This window comes from Trichomycterus rosablanca, chromosome 14 (assembly GCF_030014385.1).
Source record: "Trichomycterus rosablanca isolate fTriRos1 chromosome 14, fTriRos1.hap1, whole genome shotgun sequence".
NCBI lineage: Eukaryota > Metazoa > Chordata > Actinopteri > Siluriformes > Trichomycteridae > Trichomycterus > Trichomycterus rosablanca.
In genome coordinates this window covers 13126996-13143012 of record NC_086001.1, presented here as the reverse complement: position 1 = coordinate 13143012, position 16017 = coordinate 13126996, and the positions used below count along the sequence as shown (strand labels likewise).

The window sequence follows — 16017 nt, the reverse complement described above, 5'->3', positions numbered from 1 at the left end:
AGACACAGCAGCGCTGATGGAGTTTTTAAACACCTCACTAAATATATCCAGCCAACAGCGCCCTGTGGGCAGCATCCTGTGACCACTGATGAAGGTCTAGAAGATGAGCAACTCAAACAGCAGTAATAGATGAGCGATCGTCTCTGACTTTACATCTACAAGGTGGACCAACTAGGTAGGAGTGTCTAATAGAGTGGACAGTAAGTGGACACAGTATTTAAAAACTCCAGCAGCGCTGCTGTGTCTTATCCAGTCATACCAGCACAACACACACTAACACACCACCACCATGTCAGTGTCACTGCAGTGCTGAGAATGATCCACCACCTAAATAATACCTGCTCTGTAGTGGTTCTGTGGGGGTCCTGACTATTGAGGAACAGGGTGAAAGCAGGTTTAAAAAGCATGTAGAGAAACAGATGGACTACAGTCAGTAATTGTAGAACTACAAAGTGCTTCTATATGGTAAGTGGAGCTGATAAAATGGATGGTGAGTGTAGGAACAAGGAGGTGGTTTTAATGTTATGGCTGATCTGTGTATAATACTTTCAGAAAAGGATGTAACAGTCGGAAATTATTACCCTTCCATTTTCTTTTAAAACGTTCTAAACTGACACTTTTAATGTAATAAATGCTAAACCATATGAAAATGGCATCGACGACAATCAGTACTCTTAGCATGATATTTTGTACCACTGCCTTTGGAGGTAATGATTGCTATCAAGCATTTTCTATTATTCTCAATAAGATTATTGCACTTCTTTGTTGGTAGTTTGACCCACAGATTCAAGACACCCAGTGCTTAAGACATCAAATCAACCTCAAAACATTACTGAGCCTCCTTCACGTTTTCCAGTAATCATTGTGTTCATTCCTTTAAATGTTTATTTTTTTTCTTTCTTGTAAAGACAGAGCTAGCATAAGTTACCCAAAATCTTTCATTTTATTTTATCTGTCCGAAGTCCCAGAAAGACTGTGGAATGTCTGCATGCCTCACCAGTTTGTCTGACTTGTAGTATTAGTGTCCTCCTGTATTTCTTTCTTTTTATTTAGAACACTGACTAGGATGATAGGGCTTTTCTGTTCTACCTTGAGTACTGTAGTTCCACTTGGATGTGTGTAAAGGTGTTTTTATTAGTTTTTAGTTCTTGACCATTTGAGGCCCTGCGATAGATTGGTGCCCTTTGCAGACCTTTCACCCGGGGTTTCCCGGTGGAACCGGACCTGTCGTGACCCTGACTACATTAAAGCTGTTAAAGAAAATGAAATTAGAATGAAATGAGCTGTAACGTTAAATAGTTTTAATAACATTTAATGTGTGGTGATGCGTATTAGATGGGTGGTCCTAATGTTTTGGCTCATTACTGTATTTTGCTGCCTGGATTAGAGTTGCAGAGCATCACTGTGTGCGCTATTCACACATTTCCAGCTGTGCCCCGTTTTTAACTGCGAGCTGAACAGAGCTTCATTCTCTGACTGACCCTCAGGCTGCCGTACACATGCTCTAAACACATGGCAGCCTGTGTTTTTATTTTATTTTCTTTATTTATTTATGCTTTTTCGGGAGCAGTTACACAGATGAAGGCCACGGTTTCTAACCAACCACCCTCTCCTACTTTTATGGAAAAGTTACGCCCACATCTGTGGGTCCTGCTTCATCTTAAATAAAGAAAACATAGTTTGTTTTGGACGTTACGTAGTGGGCAGCAAACACAAGGAATGCCTGTTAGACATCCAGTCTAGAGAGCAGAGACCACGGCTCTTTTTCCATCGCCTTGAAATATGTGGAAATGTCTGTTGCAGCTTCAGGATATTGGATTTTAGAAGTGACAAATGTTTGCTTAAAACCTACTTCTATATAGCATAACTTCAGTGTAAATTGTACCATTATGAATTGAGACACAGCCCTCCTTTGATCTTTTAGCTCCGTGTGCAGCCTAATAGAGTTTTATATAATTATACTTAAATGTTTCATGTTGAGTTATTGTGTACATTCTGTAGAACTGTCCTCATACTTTAAGGATTTAATTAGATTTTTTTTTCTAGACAGTGTGTTTGCGTGAGCCTTCGCACTGCAGCCTTGATCATGCACAGTATTAAACAACCTGTTTGTTTTACTCCCTACTTACCTTTCTTTTTTACTTTTTATCATTAGCAGGTATTTGTCATGTATTGATTATCTATACACTGACAAGCCATGTCCATTTTATCAGCTTCATTTAACATATAGAAGCACTTTGTAGTTCTACAATTACTGACTGTAGTCCATCTGTTTCTCTACATACCTTTTTAGCCTGCTTTCACCCTGTTCTTCAGTGGGTCGCAGAGAATAATAATAAAAATTAAACAAACCAATTTTAACAGGCACATAAACTTGTATACGAACGTCCCCTTGTGGAGGCTTTATGTTACATCTTGTAAACCACAGTGGGACTAGATTGTAGAGCATAACACTCACTCTCACTTTCTTTTATTTTTATTTTTTTCTTATTTTCTTTATGCATTTTCTCCCCTTTTTTAGCACGTCCAATTGCCCGATTGCATCATGCTTCCTCTCCACCAATGCCGATCCCCGCTCTGATTGAGGAGAACAAAGCTAACCCACGCCCCCTCCGACACGTGGGCAGCAGCCGTATGCATCTTATCGCCTACATTTTGACGAGTGCAGTGCAGCTCAGCGTTGTGTACGGAGAGACACAGCCCCACTCTTACTTTCTTAACCGCTTATCCAATTAGGGTCGCGGGGGTGGAGTGGTGGTGATGCTGGAGTTTATTTCAGCTTTTCAATGGGCGCAAGGCACACAGTAACACACAGGGGCGCCAGTCCATCACAGGGCAGACACACGTACACACACCCATTCACCTATAGGGCAATTCAGTGTCTCCAATTAACCTGACTCCATGTTGTTGGACTGTGGGAGGAAACCGGAGCTCCCGGAGGAAACCCACGCAGACACGGGGAGAACATGCAAACTCTGCACAGAAAGGACCCGGACCGCCCCGCCTGGGGATTGAACCCAGGAACTTCTTGCTGTGAGGCGACAGTGCTACCCACCGAGCCACCGTGCCGCCCTAGAGCGTAACATAAAGAGTAAGATGAGTTTTTGTGTTGCCTGGGTCGCTACAAAAATTCATGGGCAAAATGTGGGTCACTTGAAAAGGTTTTAAAAAAACCCGGGGTATCGGCCCCTCCCATTTTCTCCTTTTACTCGCTTAAGCTCTAAGTGACCCTGGGCTCACCCGCAGAGCCCGGGATAATAGACGCAGTGTCTGTCGGAGAGAGAGAATAGCCACGCGCACCGCCGGCAGGAGAGCGAACAGACCCCGCTGCTGTTGCCATGGTGACCACAGCTGTGTCTGCAGAATGGGCGGGATCCCGGTCACTAGCGTTCTTTCTTAAGGACGACAAACTCTCCGTCGCCCTCTTGTTTACGACCCTGATGAGGAGAGGAAATGTTCGTCCAGTCACACACACACACACACACACACACACACACACACAGAGCTCGACCCTGCAGCTGCACACCATACCTCCTTCCTGCTGCTTCGCTTCCATGCCAGGCGCACTTATCACATACGCTTCGTGTAATCCACATCCGTTGTGAATTTGGCCGAAGGTTCAACCCTCTCAGCTTTGTCCTCCGCCCGTAATTCACTCCCTGTAGGAGGCCAGATAATAATGACTAGATTACAATAGACTTCCGATATTTATCTGAAATTGGACCCAGTGGTGAAGGTCATTAGGAGTAAATTAGGCTTTCTCTACAGGCGAGGATCCCGTGGCATGTGGCACCGCCTTGCTTTTACTTATGAATTGTAGTTGTTTTATCCTGTACATCTACAGATACAATGATCAGCCATAACATTAAAACCACCTCCTTGTTTCTACACTCACTGTCCATTTTATCAGCTCCACTTACCATATAGAAGCACTTTGTAGTTCTACAATTACTGACTGTAGTCCGTCTGTTTCTCTGCATGCTTTGTTGGTCAGGACCCCCACAGGACCACCACAGAGCAGGTATTATTTAGGTGGTGGATCATTCTCAGCACTGCAGTGACACTGACATGGTGGTGGTGTGTTAGTGTGTGTTGTGCTGATATGAGTGGATCAGACACAGACAGCAGCGCTGCTGGAGTTCTTAAATACCGTGTCCACTCACTGTCCACTCTGTTAGACACTCCTACCTAGTTGGTTCACCTTGTAGATGTAAAGTCAGAGACGATCGCTCATCTATTGCTGCTGTTTGAGTTGGTCATTTTCTAGACCTTCATCAGTGGTCACAGGATGCTGCCCACGGGGTGCTGTTGGCTGGATATTTGGTGGACTATTCTCAGACCAGCAGTGACAGTGAGCATTGCTGTGACTTATCCACTCATACCAGCACAACACACCCTAACACACCACCACCATGTCAGTGTCACTGCAGTGCTGAGAATGATCCACCACCTAAATAATACCTGCTCTGTGGTGGTCCTGGGAGAGTCCTGACCATTACAGAACAGCATGAAGGGGAGCTAACAAAGCATGCAGAGAAACAGATGGACTACAGTCAGTAATTGTAGAACTACAAAGTACACCTTTCTTAAGTTCCGTAACTTTTCCCACCCTCTGCATCAACAACTGAATCAGAATCTTTCATAGTCGCTGTGTGTTGACTGACCATTGCGCTTTTTGGTGGGCAAATCAAATGTGTCCATTCTTAAAGACCCAAAACAGTCCATAGATGGTTTAACATAGATTTATATGACGTCTCAAGAGATCTCAATGCATGTGGTTTTACTCCTCTCAATGGTCAGTAAGGCCACTGGTTGAGATCAACTGCCCTATGATGTGTTTTTTTTTTTTTTTTTTTATCAGTAATCCTACATTTAGTGGTTGGATTCATTGCCAAGTGACCTATACTGTATCATTTCTAAATTTGGGTTCCCTTCTTGACCTGGGACCATGCGTTGCGATTTTGTGGACGCATTTATAGAGCGAGAAACAGTGCAGAACATTGATCGATCAACCAGAATCACCACTGGAGACAAGACAAGCCCCATGTTTAAAACCCAGAAACAAAACATCTTAAACAGAGCCACAGGAAATGAAACACCACACCGACACCAATCTAGTTCCAGTGATTGTTTACCAGGTGGCGCAGCAGGATATTCCCCTAGCACACCAGCACAGAGATTCTGAACTCATAGGTTCGAAACTCGTGTTGCCACAGCTGGCCACCATCTAGCAGGCATAATTGGCAGTGCCTGCAGCAGACACATCTCTGCTAGGGCAGGATGACCGGACTTCAAACGTTGTGTAAGGACCCTGATTAGCAGATAGAGGCGCCTGTGCAAAGTGCATGGGTGAAAAGGGGTTCCGCTAAGGGCTGCGCGCGGGTCGGAGGAGGCGTGAGCAGCAATATACCCACCTCGACTGCAATCAGGGATCCCCCAGCAGCGGAGGACAAATTGACTACACTAAATTTGAAGAAAATGCAGAAATAAAATAGAGAAAAAATAAGAGGGGTACAATTTCTAGCAGCTCAATTCCTCACTGAGTAAGAACCCACTCCAGAAAAACAGATAACAACCCCTCCCACACAGTACAAAAGGTGTGAATCTGTAAAGCTGGGGGTGAGATCAGAATCCCCAGACATGGTCTTTTTGTCGGTGCCTCTGGCATGATGCAAGTAAATGCGTATCTCTTTCTTCTGTTTTCATGCTTAGAATCCGTCAGCTTTTGTGCACGGATCTTCGAGATCACTGGATCAGTCATCCCAATTAATACAAACACCCCACCCCCCCACCCCCCAGCATGTCTGTGACATTTACAACACACGGTCATGTGCACAGCATTTTGAATAACGGTTTGATTCCAGCGAGAGGAATAGGAGACGCTTTTTTGGGATTTAGCCAGTTGTGCTTTATTATCTGTCTGTCAAGGGTTTTATGAGCGCATGTCTTTGGGTAAACATGGTGTGACAGGTGTGTGTGTAAGAGGGATAAAGGTGGTGTGTCTGACTGCAGGAGTAACAGCTGTCGGTGTGTATGCTCTTTTGAACTAACAATTAATTTTTACAGATGCTGGTGCTGACAGATTTACTAGGTCAGTACTCTGATGAGGAGGAGAAGGTCTTGTTCTTACAGTGCATAGATGATTGAATTTTGACTCACTAGATACTAGCTGACTTGTGATCAGACAATAAGACAGCATCAGTTTCAACAGTGTGTATCAGACAAGATATCAATGTAGGTGTAGTCTTCTGCCTATCTGTCTGGGTCTTAAAGTTGTTGGTTTGTCTCATTGAGGAAGGCATGACTTCATCGTGTTCATGTTAGTCTGAGTAAAGAAGGTGTTGTGTCTGTACCTGTCAATTCCAGCAAATAAGACTTGCGTTCACTCTTGGTGAATGTGTATTGTCTGTGCCTGTCAGTCCCAGTGAATAAGTTAAACCCAGTTGTGGTTTCTATTAGGGCTGGGCGATATGGATCAAAAATAATATCTCGATATTTTTAGCTGAACGGCGATATACGATATATATCTCGATATTTTTGTTATCCCATAAGGTAATAACAAAAAGACACTTCTGAGACAAAGCTACATGTTCCAAATTTTATACAGGCACTTTTATTAATATTCATGCTGGGGAAGCTTCACACAAGAACTATTTTTCCAAAAAAAAAGAGCTATTCTAGGAAAAAGAAAGTTGTTTTCTAACGTCTCACCTGTCGTGTAATTTGAATTACTAATATTTTGTCTGGTCCTTTAAGAATGTTAGGTGCACTATAGGGCGCAGGGAGCGAGTGTGTAGGTGTAGATATCAGAATTGAACGTTTCCGGCTGCGCTTATGTTCTTCTTGCGCTTGTTGTTTTGCACTGAGCTTGTGTGACATTAAAAGTAGCGTTCTCGTTAAACCCCCTTCACATGTTTGGACTTTATACATTATTTTACATCACCGTCGCCAGAACTTTTTTTTTAAAAATTTTTTTTAATTATCTATTTTTTCCCACTTTTCCCCCCCAATTTTTATCCCTATTCTAGTCATGTCCAATTACCCTGATTGTGTCCTCTATACTGATTCGACCCTTTTGCCGCTGACTGAGGACGCCACTCAACTGACTTGCGCCCCCTCCGGCATGCAATCAGTACAGCCTGCATTTTTCACCTGCATGAGCCGAGTTCATACACCGAGAGACACTGCGCACGGAGGGTCACACCCCCCTCAATGTTATTCCTTAGCCCTGTGCAGGCGCCGTCAGTCAAACAGCAGGGGCCGCAGTCGCACCAGTTATGAGGACCTATGCTCCGACTTTACCACTAACCCTGAACAACAGCCAAACGTTGTTCATACTGCCGCCCAACCCAGTCGGAAAGGCAGAGCTGAGTTTCGATACGATGTATCTAGAAACCCAACTCTGGTGAGCTAGCGTACTTTACCGCTGCGCCACCTGAGCGGCACCGTCGCCACAACATTAACATTTACATTAATATTTTCTTTTACCGTATAGAACTCAGTTCTGTAATACAGGCATAACTAATCGTACACGTCACTGTGTAACTATTACAACATTTAATGCATTTTAATCAGCGTTCTGCTTCATGCACTTTATTATTATTTAACAGCTTTATTTGTTGTTTAATTGCTGTTTGCTCCTTGTTTACTGCAGAGTTAGTTCGTGCAATTTTGTTAATTTTTGGATGTTTATTGGCTGAGAACAAGAAATACTATAATAGAAGATAAATAAATAAATGACGTGTCGGACGTCGGGCGATCATCCAGTATAACCTAACACGACCACGTACAACATCCAGTACAGAAATCACTCCCCATAATGTTTGTTTTTTTGCAGATAGAGCAAATATACAAACACAAGAGTCAGAACAACCGGGGACGCGTCGTTACGTTATTATTACTGTTTCAACACTTGCATGATTTACACTCTCTCTCTCTCTCTCTCTCTCTCTATATATATATATATATATATATATATATATATATATATATATATATATATATATATATATATATATATATATATGGTAAATACATGCATGTCAGCGCGTGCACGCGCTTGTATGTTTATTTCCGTTTTCCCGTTTTTCAATATTGGGTTTTTAAATGAAGACACCCCTTTTTCTTGTTTTTTCAAACGCAACATACTCTATATCCATATAAGCGATATTGTCTTATCTTATATCTCGTATGAAAATATATCGATATTTCTTTAAATCTCGATATATCGCCCAGCCCTAGTCTCTTTACCTATCAACACTTCTCAACTTTTCAAAGTGTGGCCTCTGACTCTGTCAATCTTTTATGGGTCTTTGTGCCTGTCAGTGTCAGTGAAGGAGATGTGGTGGTCATGCCTGTCAGTTTCAGGTGGTGCAGTGTCTGTGCCTGTTAGTTCCTGTGAAAAAAGCATGACCTTTGTTTTTGTCAATCTTTGTAATGAAGGTGTGGTGTGTGTGTTTGTTAGTCCCAGTAAAGCTGTTGTCTCAATGCTTGTCAGTCCAAGTGAAAGTGTGGTCTCTGTGCTCAAGAGTAAAGAATGTGCTGTGTCTGTGCATTCCCAAGTAAAAGGGTTGTGGTGTCTGTGACTGTTAGTTACAAAGCATGACCATTGCTCTTGTCAGTCCCAGTAATAAGGGTGTTGACCTTCAGTCCAAGTAAAGGAGGTTTAGGGTCTGTGCCTGACAGTTCCAGTAAAGGAGATGTGGTACCTGTGTTTGTGCATGTCAGTCCCAATGAAGTTTTTGTCTCAGTGCTGTTGCAGTTGCAGTGAAGGTGTGTAGTCTCTGTGCCTGACCGTCTATGTAAAAGAGGTGCGGTGTATCTGCCTGCTAGTTCCTGTGCCTTTGACTGTAATATTTATTTATTAGAAATGTTTTACACAAATTGGTGAATCCTGTGTGTAACAGGATTCGTCAGTTCAAGTTTAACGTCAAACACAGTCATGAACAATTTAATGTCTCCAATTCACCTCACTTGCATGTCTTTGGACTGTGGGAGGACACCGGAGCTCCCGGAGGAAACCCACACAGACACGGGGAGAACATGCAAACTTCACGCAAAAAGGACACAGACCCAGGACCTTCTTGCTCTGAGGTGTCAGTGCTACCCACCGAGCCACCTTGCCGCCTTCCCTGACTGTAATACAGCGGTGATAAAATGAAATGAAATAGGTGCCAATGTAAATGCCCAAATAACTACTAACCACTACTAGTCCAAAATCTATTCACAATGTACCCTTCGTTTCCTTGCACTCCAAGTGGCCACTCATGGGACAAAGGTGTTTCACACCTGTAAGTTGTAAGAGGAAATTGACGTGTTAAGGAATGCACCAGATTGCAAGGCTGTATAAGGTTTCAGTTACATTTTACCCAGCCTTGAACCTCACTTTATGCTGTTTCCTCCATTAGAGCTTTATGACTGGCAGGAGATGCCCATCCTGAGCTGGCATTGTAAAGTAGATGGAGGCTGAGTTAAAGCACAATGCTTCGTTCCTGCTATACAACACTGCTTATGTAATTATACTGCCTTCAAGTTGTATTGGGAACTGACCGGAAGGATGCAACTAAACCTACTTCTCCATCCTAATGCGCTGGTGTTTTATAGTGGACATAAATTACATGCTGAGAACTTTGTGTATAGATTAGGCTTGTGAGCAATATGTTAGAGTGGTATATGGTAGAGTCCCAGTAATGATCTTTGTCTCCGGTGTTTGATTGTTATTGCGTAATTATTTATTAATTTATTTATTATGTATTTGTTTAGATGCTTAGGGCACTCTGATTTCATCCAACGTTCTACCCATTATTGGTTTGTTGTCTGCATTAGGTTATCTTAGTGTCGTCCCAGTGCATCCATTATTTATAATAATAAGGCCAGTACATCTAGAGGACTGTTAGCATTTCTTAGCAACCAAACTTATGGTAAAAAGCTGTTATTAAAAATAACTCTAATCAAATGTGGTCAGAACTACAGGTTTTGTCAGTATTATCTAACATGATGCTGCATTTATCCTGTTTAGCTCCCACTTTCTACCGTCACATATTACTTTAGGTTCAGACATAGCGTCAAACACTGATCAGCCATAACATTAAAACCACCTCCTTGTTTCTACACTCACTGTCCATTTTATCAGCTCCACTTACCATATAGAAGCACTTTGTAGTTCTACAATTACTGACTGTAGTCCGTCTGTTTCTCTGCATGCTTTGTTAGCCCCCTTTCACCCTGTTCTTCAATGGTCAGGACTCTCCCAGGACCACCACAGAGCAGGTATTATTTAGGTGGTGGGTCATTCTCAGCACTGCAGTGACACTGACATGGTGGTGGTGTGTTTTTGGCGAGTTTTTAAACACCTCACTGTCACTGCTGGACCGAGAACAGTCCACCAACCAAAAATATCCAGCCAACAGTTCCCTGTGGGCAGCGTCCTGTGACCACTGATGAAGGTCTAGAAGATGACCAACTCAAACAGCAGCAATAGATGAGCGATCGTCTCTGAAATTGCATCTACAAGGTGGACCAACTAGGTAGGAGTGTCTAATAGAGTGGACAGTGAGTGGACACGGTATCTAAAACCTCCAGCAGCGCTGCTGTGTCTGATCCACTCACACCAGCACAACACACACTGACACACCACCACCATGTTAGTGTCACTGCAGTGCTAAGAATAATCCACCACCTAAATAATACCTGCTCTGTGGTGGTCCTGTGGGGGTCCTGACCATTGAAGAACAGCATGAAAGGGGGCTAATAAAGTATGTAGAGAAACAGATGGACTACAGTCAGTAATTGTAGAACTACAAAGTGCTTCTATATGGTAAGTGGAGCCGATAAAATGGACAGTGAGTGTAGAAACAAGGAGGTGGTTTTAATGTTATGGCTGATCAGTGTGTGTATATATTCTGTATGGCAAAAGTATGTGAACACCTGACCTTGTTAGCTCATTAGACATCTGGTTCCAAAACCACTGGCGTTAATCTCAGCGCCTCTTTTCTCTTGGCAAGCATCTGTGGACGTTTGTAGTCTTGCATTCAAAACTGCCTGACTCGCAACTGATGTTCCAATCCATTTAACCGCTGTTTAATTGGGTTAGTGTCAGGACTGTACTGGCCACCAGAGTTACTTCTGAGCAAACGTGTAAAACCATAGACACATAAATAGAAGTGGTGTCCACATACTTTTGGCCACATAGAGTGGAATCATTACTTGTACCTAAATAAGGAAGACTGAACAGTAAAGGGTGCAGTCAGTATGGCTGGTAAAGGTTCTTCTGAGTGCTCTTGCTGAGGCTGTTAAAGCACTTAACATTGATTGACTGTTGTAGATCACTGACAGCTGAATAAATGCAGACAGAGGCAGCGGCTAATACACACAGCTGAGAGACTGCTAACATACAGAGTTGCTAAATTGTAATTGTATGTGTGTATCTCTGTTTTAGGAGACCCTCCAGCAGCTGGTCATGATGCCACTACCTAATGTGCTGGTGCTGGGCAGAACCCCACTAACTGGTAGGTGTCCCATCCAACCTGATATAAGATACGTTTTGCTCCCCTCAATCTCTGTCTCCCATCTGCTCCCATCGCTGCGTCCTCCTGATCTCTAACCAAGGAGGGCCGTAGACCATCAACTGCGCTCTGCCATCAACCGCTTCTTTTCACCTGCATCCTTCTCTTGTACAGTAGCGATGAGGCATCTCTGCTCTCCCTGAAAAAGACACACAGCTAATCACACAGCGTGTCCATGTAAACCGTAGGGAAGCTGTAGGAAAACTGAGAGCTTCTTTGCTTCAGACAACCATAATTATTCTAATACTGCATCCTGATCAGACTTGTGCACTGGGGAGTTTTTAGAATGTGCATTGGAAACCAGAGTTAGAGAAAGTGTGATAATGGTGGTTGGACAATATGAGAATCTTTTTATGTCAACATTTTAATGTAGCCTGTAGCCTAGTGGTTAAGGTACTGGTCCAGTAATCAGAAGGTTGCCGGTTCAAGCCCCACCACTGCCAGGTTGCCACTGTTGGGCCCTTAAGCAAGGCCCTTAACCCTCAATTGCTCAGACAATATACTGTCACATTATTGTAGGTCGCTTTGGATGAAAGTGTCTGCTAAATGCCAAAAAGGAGCCACTCAGGTGGCGCCGCCACCTTTGGATGAAAGTGTCTGCTAAATGCCAAAAAGGAGCCACTCAGGTGGCGCCGCGCTAAAGTACGCTAGCGCACCAGAGTTGGGGAATCTCAGCTCTGCCTTTCCGACTAGGCCGGGTGGCTGCATGAACAACGATTGGCTGTTGTTCAGGGTTAGAGGGTAAAAAGTTGGATCATAGGTCCTCATAACTGGTGCGACTGCGGCCCCTGCACAGGGCTTAGGATTAATGCTGATGGGGGTGTGGCCCTCCGTACACAGTGCCCGTCGGTGTATGAACTCGACTCGTGCAGGTGAAAAATGCAGTCTGTACTGACTATACGTGCCGGAGGAGGGCGTATGTCAGTTGGGAGGCGTCCTCAGTCAGCGGTGAAGGGTTGACTCAGTATAGAGGACGCAATCAGGGTAATTGGACACGACTAGATTGGGGGGGCACCCGGCTGCTCTATCTCAGCAGTGCTATCACCTAGCCAGGCACAAGAACAGTCTTACCCAACCCTGCAGCCATAAAAATAAAACTGAAAATGTAAAATTGCCCAAATTATAAAGACTAGATATAATAAGCAGACAGAAACGTATAATACCTACCTTGCCATAAAATGACACATACTTGGTAAACATGGTATTAAAATCTGAATAAATAAATAAATAAATCAGCCAGCCGGGTAATTAGCTATGTTTGGGAAGGTGGGGTGCAAAGACCTGCAATGGATTGGTGGCCTGTCCAGGGTACTCCTACTGTACGCCCAGAGTTTACTGGTGAAAGCATACCCACCACAACTCAGACCAGAATAAGCGTGTTAGAACCTTCATTTCTCCTCTTTTAAATGTCATCAGATATCTTAATAGTTTTCGGTAAACGTTTGAGGGAGGAACTTTACTGATGCGCATTATTAAACATTTATTTATCTCTGGAGCGGATCCTAGATTAATAATTGAACTTACAGTTCTCTCTTCTTGAGGAGAGTGAAGAACTAATGTTTACAGTGTTGAATATGGTGGTGTTATTCATTTCTAAAGTTATAATAAGTTATAGTTGTAGCAGAGCAGGATCAGTATCAGTATTGTTGGGCCCTGTGTTACTGTAGCTCTGTAGGGTAGTGGGGCTCCATCTGAGTGCTTGGCCATGTGGTTTTAATTAAGTAGTCATTAGAGCTGTATGGGGGAGGGAAGCGTTATCAACTCTAAAGGAATCGACCTCAGGCTACAAGGAGCCAGATTCTCATGAGAGCTCACTCGCCAGGCAACAGGGCAAAAAGTCACTCCTCTAAACCCCACATTTCCAATAGCATGCTCCTAACTGCAGTGATTGGCTGGTAGTCATGGGTAGCGGAGCCCCATGTGATTGCTTAAGACGCCAGGAAAATATACAGATGCCATTGTTGAGAACATACTATAGTTCTGAGACAAAAAACATGCAATTGAACATTCCAGGAGCTGATCAAATGCACTAAATTCACTCATAAACAGTTTGACCTATTCAAATCATTCACTACATTTAAAAAATATTATTTTAATTGTCAGAATGAATAGTGCAATAGCCCCTTTAAAACACTCACAACTGTTTTCTGAAGCATCTAGGTCAGGAGTGTCCAAACTTTTCTTGTTGGGGGGCCAGATGGAGTAAAAATATGCAAACACGGACCACAGACTCTTCTGTAATGAAATAAATAAAAATATAATAGAGCTGCCTGATTACTAACAGTTACACTTCCTTTTATTTGAGTGACTAATTATCTATCGTCAACAGAGTTGTGTAAACTAAGATTTTGCAGATTTCACTCACCAGTTATAATCCTAATGGGAAGATTATCATACTTCTTTAAATTAGACATACCCACTTCCCTCTGAACTCAGTGAAAAAATATTCAGTTTCCCAGCGCACATGAAATCTTTGAGATATTTCATGTTTTATCTGCTCAACTTCATTTTATTTGATAATATACCTCCATTACTGCATTTCAGGCCTACAACACATTCCAAAAAAAGTTGGGACGGGGGCAATTTAGGGCTAGTAATGAGGTGATTCCAAACAGGTGATGTCAACAGGTGATTGTAATCATGGTTTGGTACAGTCTTTGATAAGCAAAGATGACCAGAGGATCTCCAGTTTGTCAACAATTGCATGAGAAAATAATAGAAATGTTTAAAAACTATGAACCTCAAAGAAAGATTGGAAGGAATTTGCATATTTCTCCCTCTACAGTGCATAATATCATTAAACCATTCAAGGAATCAGGAGGAATTTCAGTGCGTAAAGGCCAAGGGTGCAAGCTTAAGCTTTGAGTCGGGGAAAGCAGATGGAGAGCGTTTTAGATTTGTTTTGTGTAATAGTGACGCCCAGAGTTCAAACAGTTCAAGCTGTTTTTTTCTGTTTAACAGTGGCTTTAATAAAGCAATAAGCCACGAGAGACCGTGCGTTACTGCGATTTTATCACGGGGAAGGTTGTTTTAAACGTCTAAAACGTCTTTCCCCGTGCTAAAATCATAGCAGTAACGCACGGTCTCGAGTGGCTTATTGCTTTTATAAAACGGCGGTCAACATAAAATATAATAAAATACAAACAATGTTCAGTAAATAAATGTTTTTATTTACAAAAAGCTTCCGCGAAATCACGTAGTCCGTTAACAGTGTTGCTAGGCAACATGAGGGCGAACATAACATTCACTTTTTCTTTCCAGTGGCGTATTAATATGGAATGATGTGAGGTGGTCATAGGTGTGCGTTTATCGGGGATTTTACAACGGCTTCGAACGCGGCTCAGCCAATCAGATTTTAGGACCGGACCTATCCGTTTTATAATTTTATTTCTAAATTACCTGGGCCAAATGGCCCGCGGGCTGTAGGTTCGATATCCCTAATCTAGATGGTCATATGTGCACTTTAATTAAGTCATTTAACCAGAAGCAGTGATTGGTTATTGAAGATGTGTAAATGACTTCGGCTGGAGTTTTGGTTTCATTACTTGGCTGAGATAAGTCTGTTGATAAGTGTGTTTGAAGCAGACACACTGCCCCCAACTGTTTATCACAATGCTAAGTAGAACGACAGTTTAATACACTACTAGTGTTGTTGTTACTGTAAAATTAGGGATGTCATTGTTAATCATCATTGATTAATCATCATTGTTTGATTCTATTAGGGAAACCGATGATTAATAGACTCATAAAGAAAGTCGTTGTAATTAATGCTGTCCGTTATAAGCGTAATTTGTATTCATTTCTAACAGTTAAGCAGCTACAGTCTGTACAGAGTAAACATACTGATTTGAAACTCACTCTATGCTCTGTGTACAGTATGGAGTCATACTCCACACATGTAGATATGTGTACATTTTTACTTTTATTTATTTCTCAAAATATTTTGGATATTTTGCATCATGCCACAGTGTAAAGGTCAAATTTAAAAGAATGCAGTGCTGAGAATGATCCACCACCTAAATAATACCTACTCTGTGGTGGTCCTGTGGGGGTCCTGACCATTGAAGAACAGGGTGAAAGCAGGTTAAAAATGTATGTAGAGAAATAGATGGACTACAAAGTGCTTCTATATGGTAAGTGGAGCTGATAAAATGGACAGTGAGTGTAGAAACAAGGAGGTGGTTTTAATGTTATGGCTAATCAGTGTATATGACAAAAAAGGGTATTCTATTTTCTATTTATTTAGTAGGCGTTAGGGTGGCACAGTGGTAAATTACACTAACCCATTATTGCTGGGATCCAGGGTTTGAATCCTCAGTGGTGCTATCGGCCAATCGGAACCTACATACAGACATGATTGGCTATGTTTTTTGGGGTATCGCGAGGCACCACGATGGATTGGCGTCCTGTCCGGGATGTCACTTCATTCTAAATATTCTACAGGCCACCCAAG

At 42.5% G+C, this 16017-nt stretch overlaps 1 protein-coding gene across 8 annotated transcripts in view; it reads left to right on the top strand.

Annotated features, from left to right (window-relative positions):
• Positions 1-16017, top strand: part of LOC134325959 (girdin-like) — a 107873-nt gene that overhangs the window by 28742 nt on the left and 63114 nt on the right. For all 8 annotated transcript variants that reach the window (XM_063008152.1, XM_063008148.1, XM_063008151.1 and 5 more), the window contains exon 4: positions 11438-11507. In XM_063008152.1, the coding sequence (XP_062864222.1) occupies positions 11438-11507 (70 nt within the window). The remainder of the gene's footprint in view (positions 1-11437; positions 11508-16017) is intronic.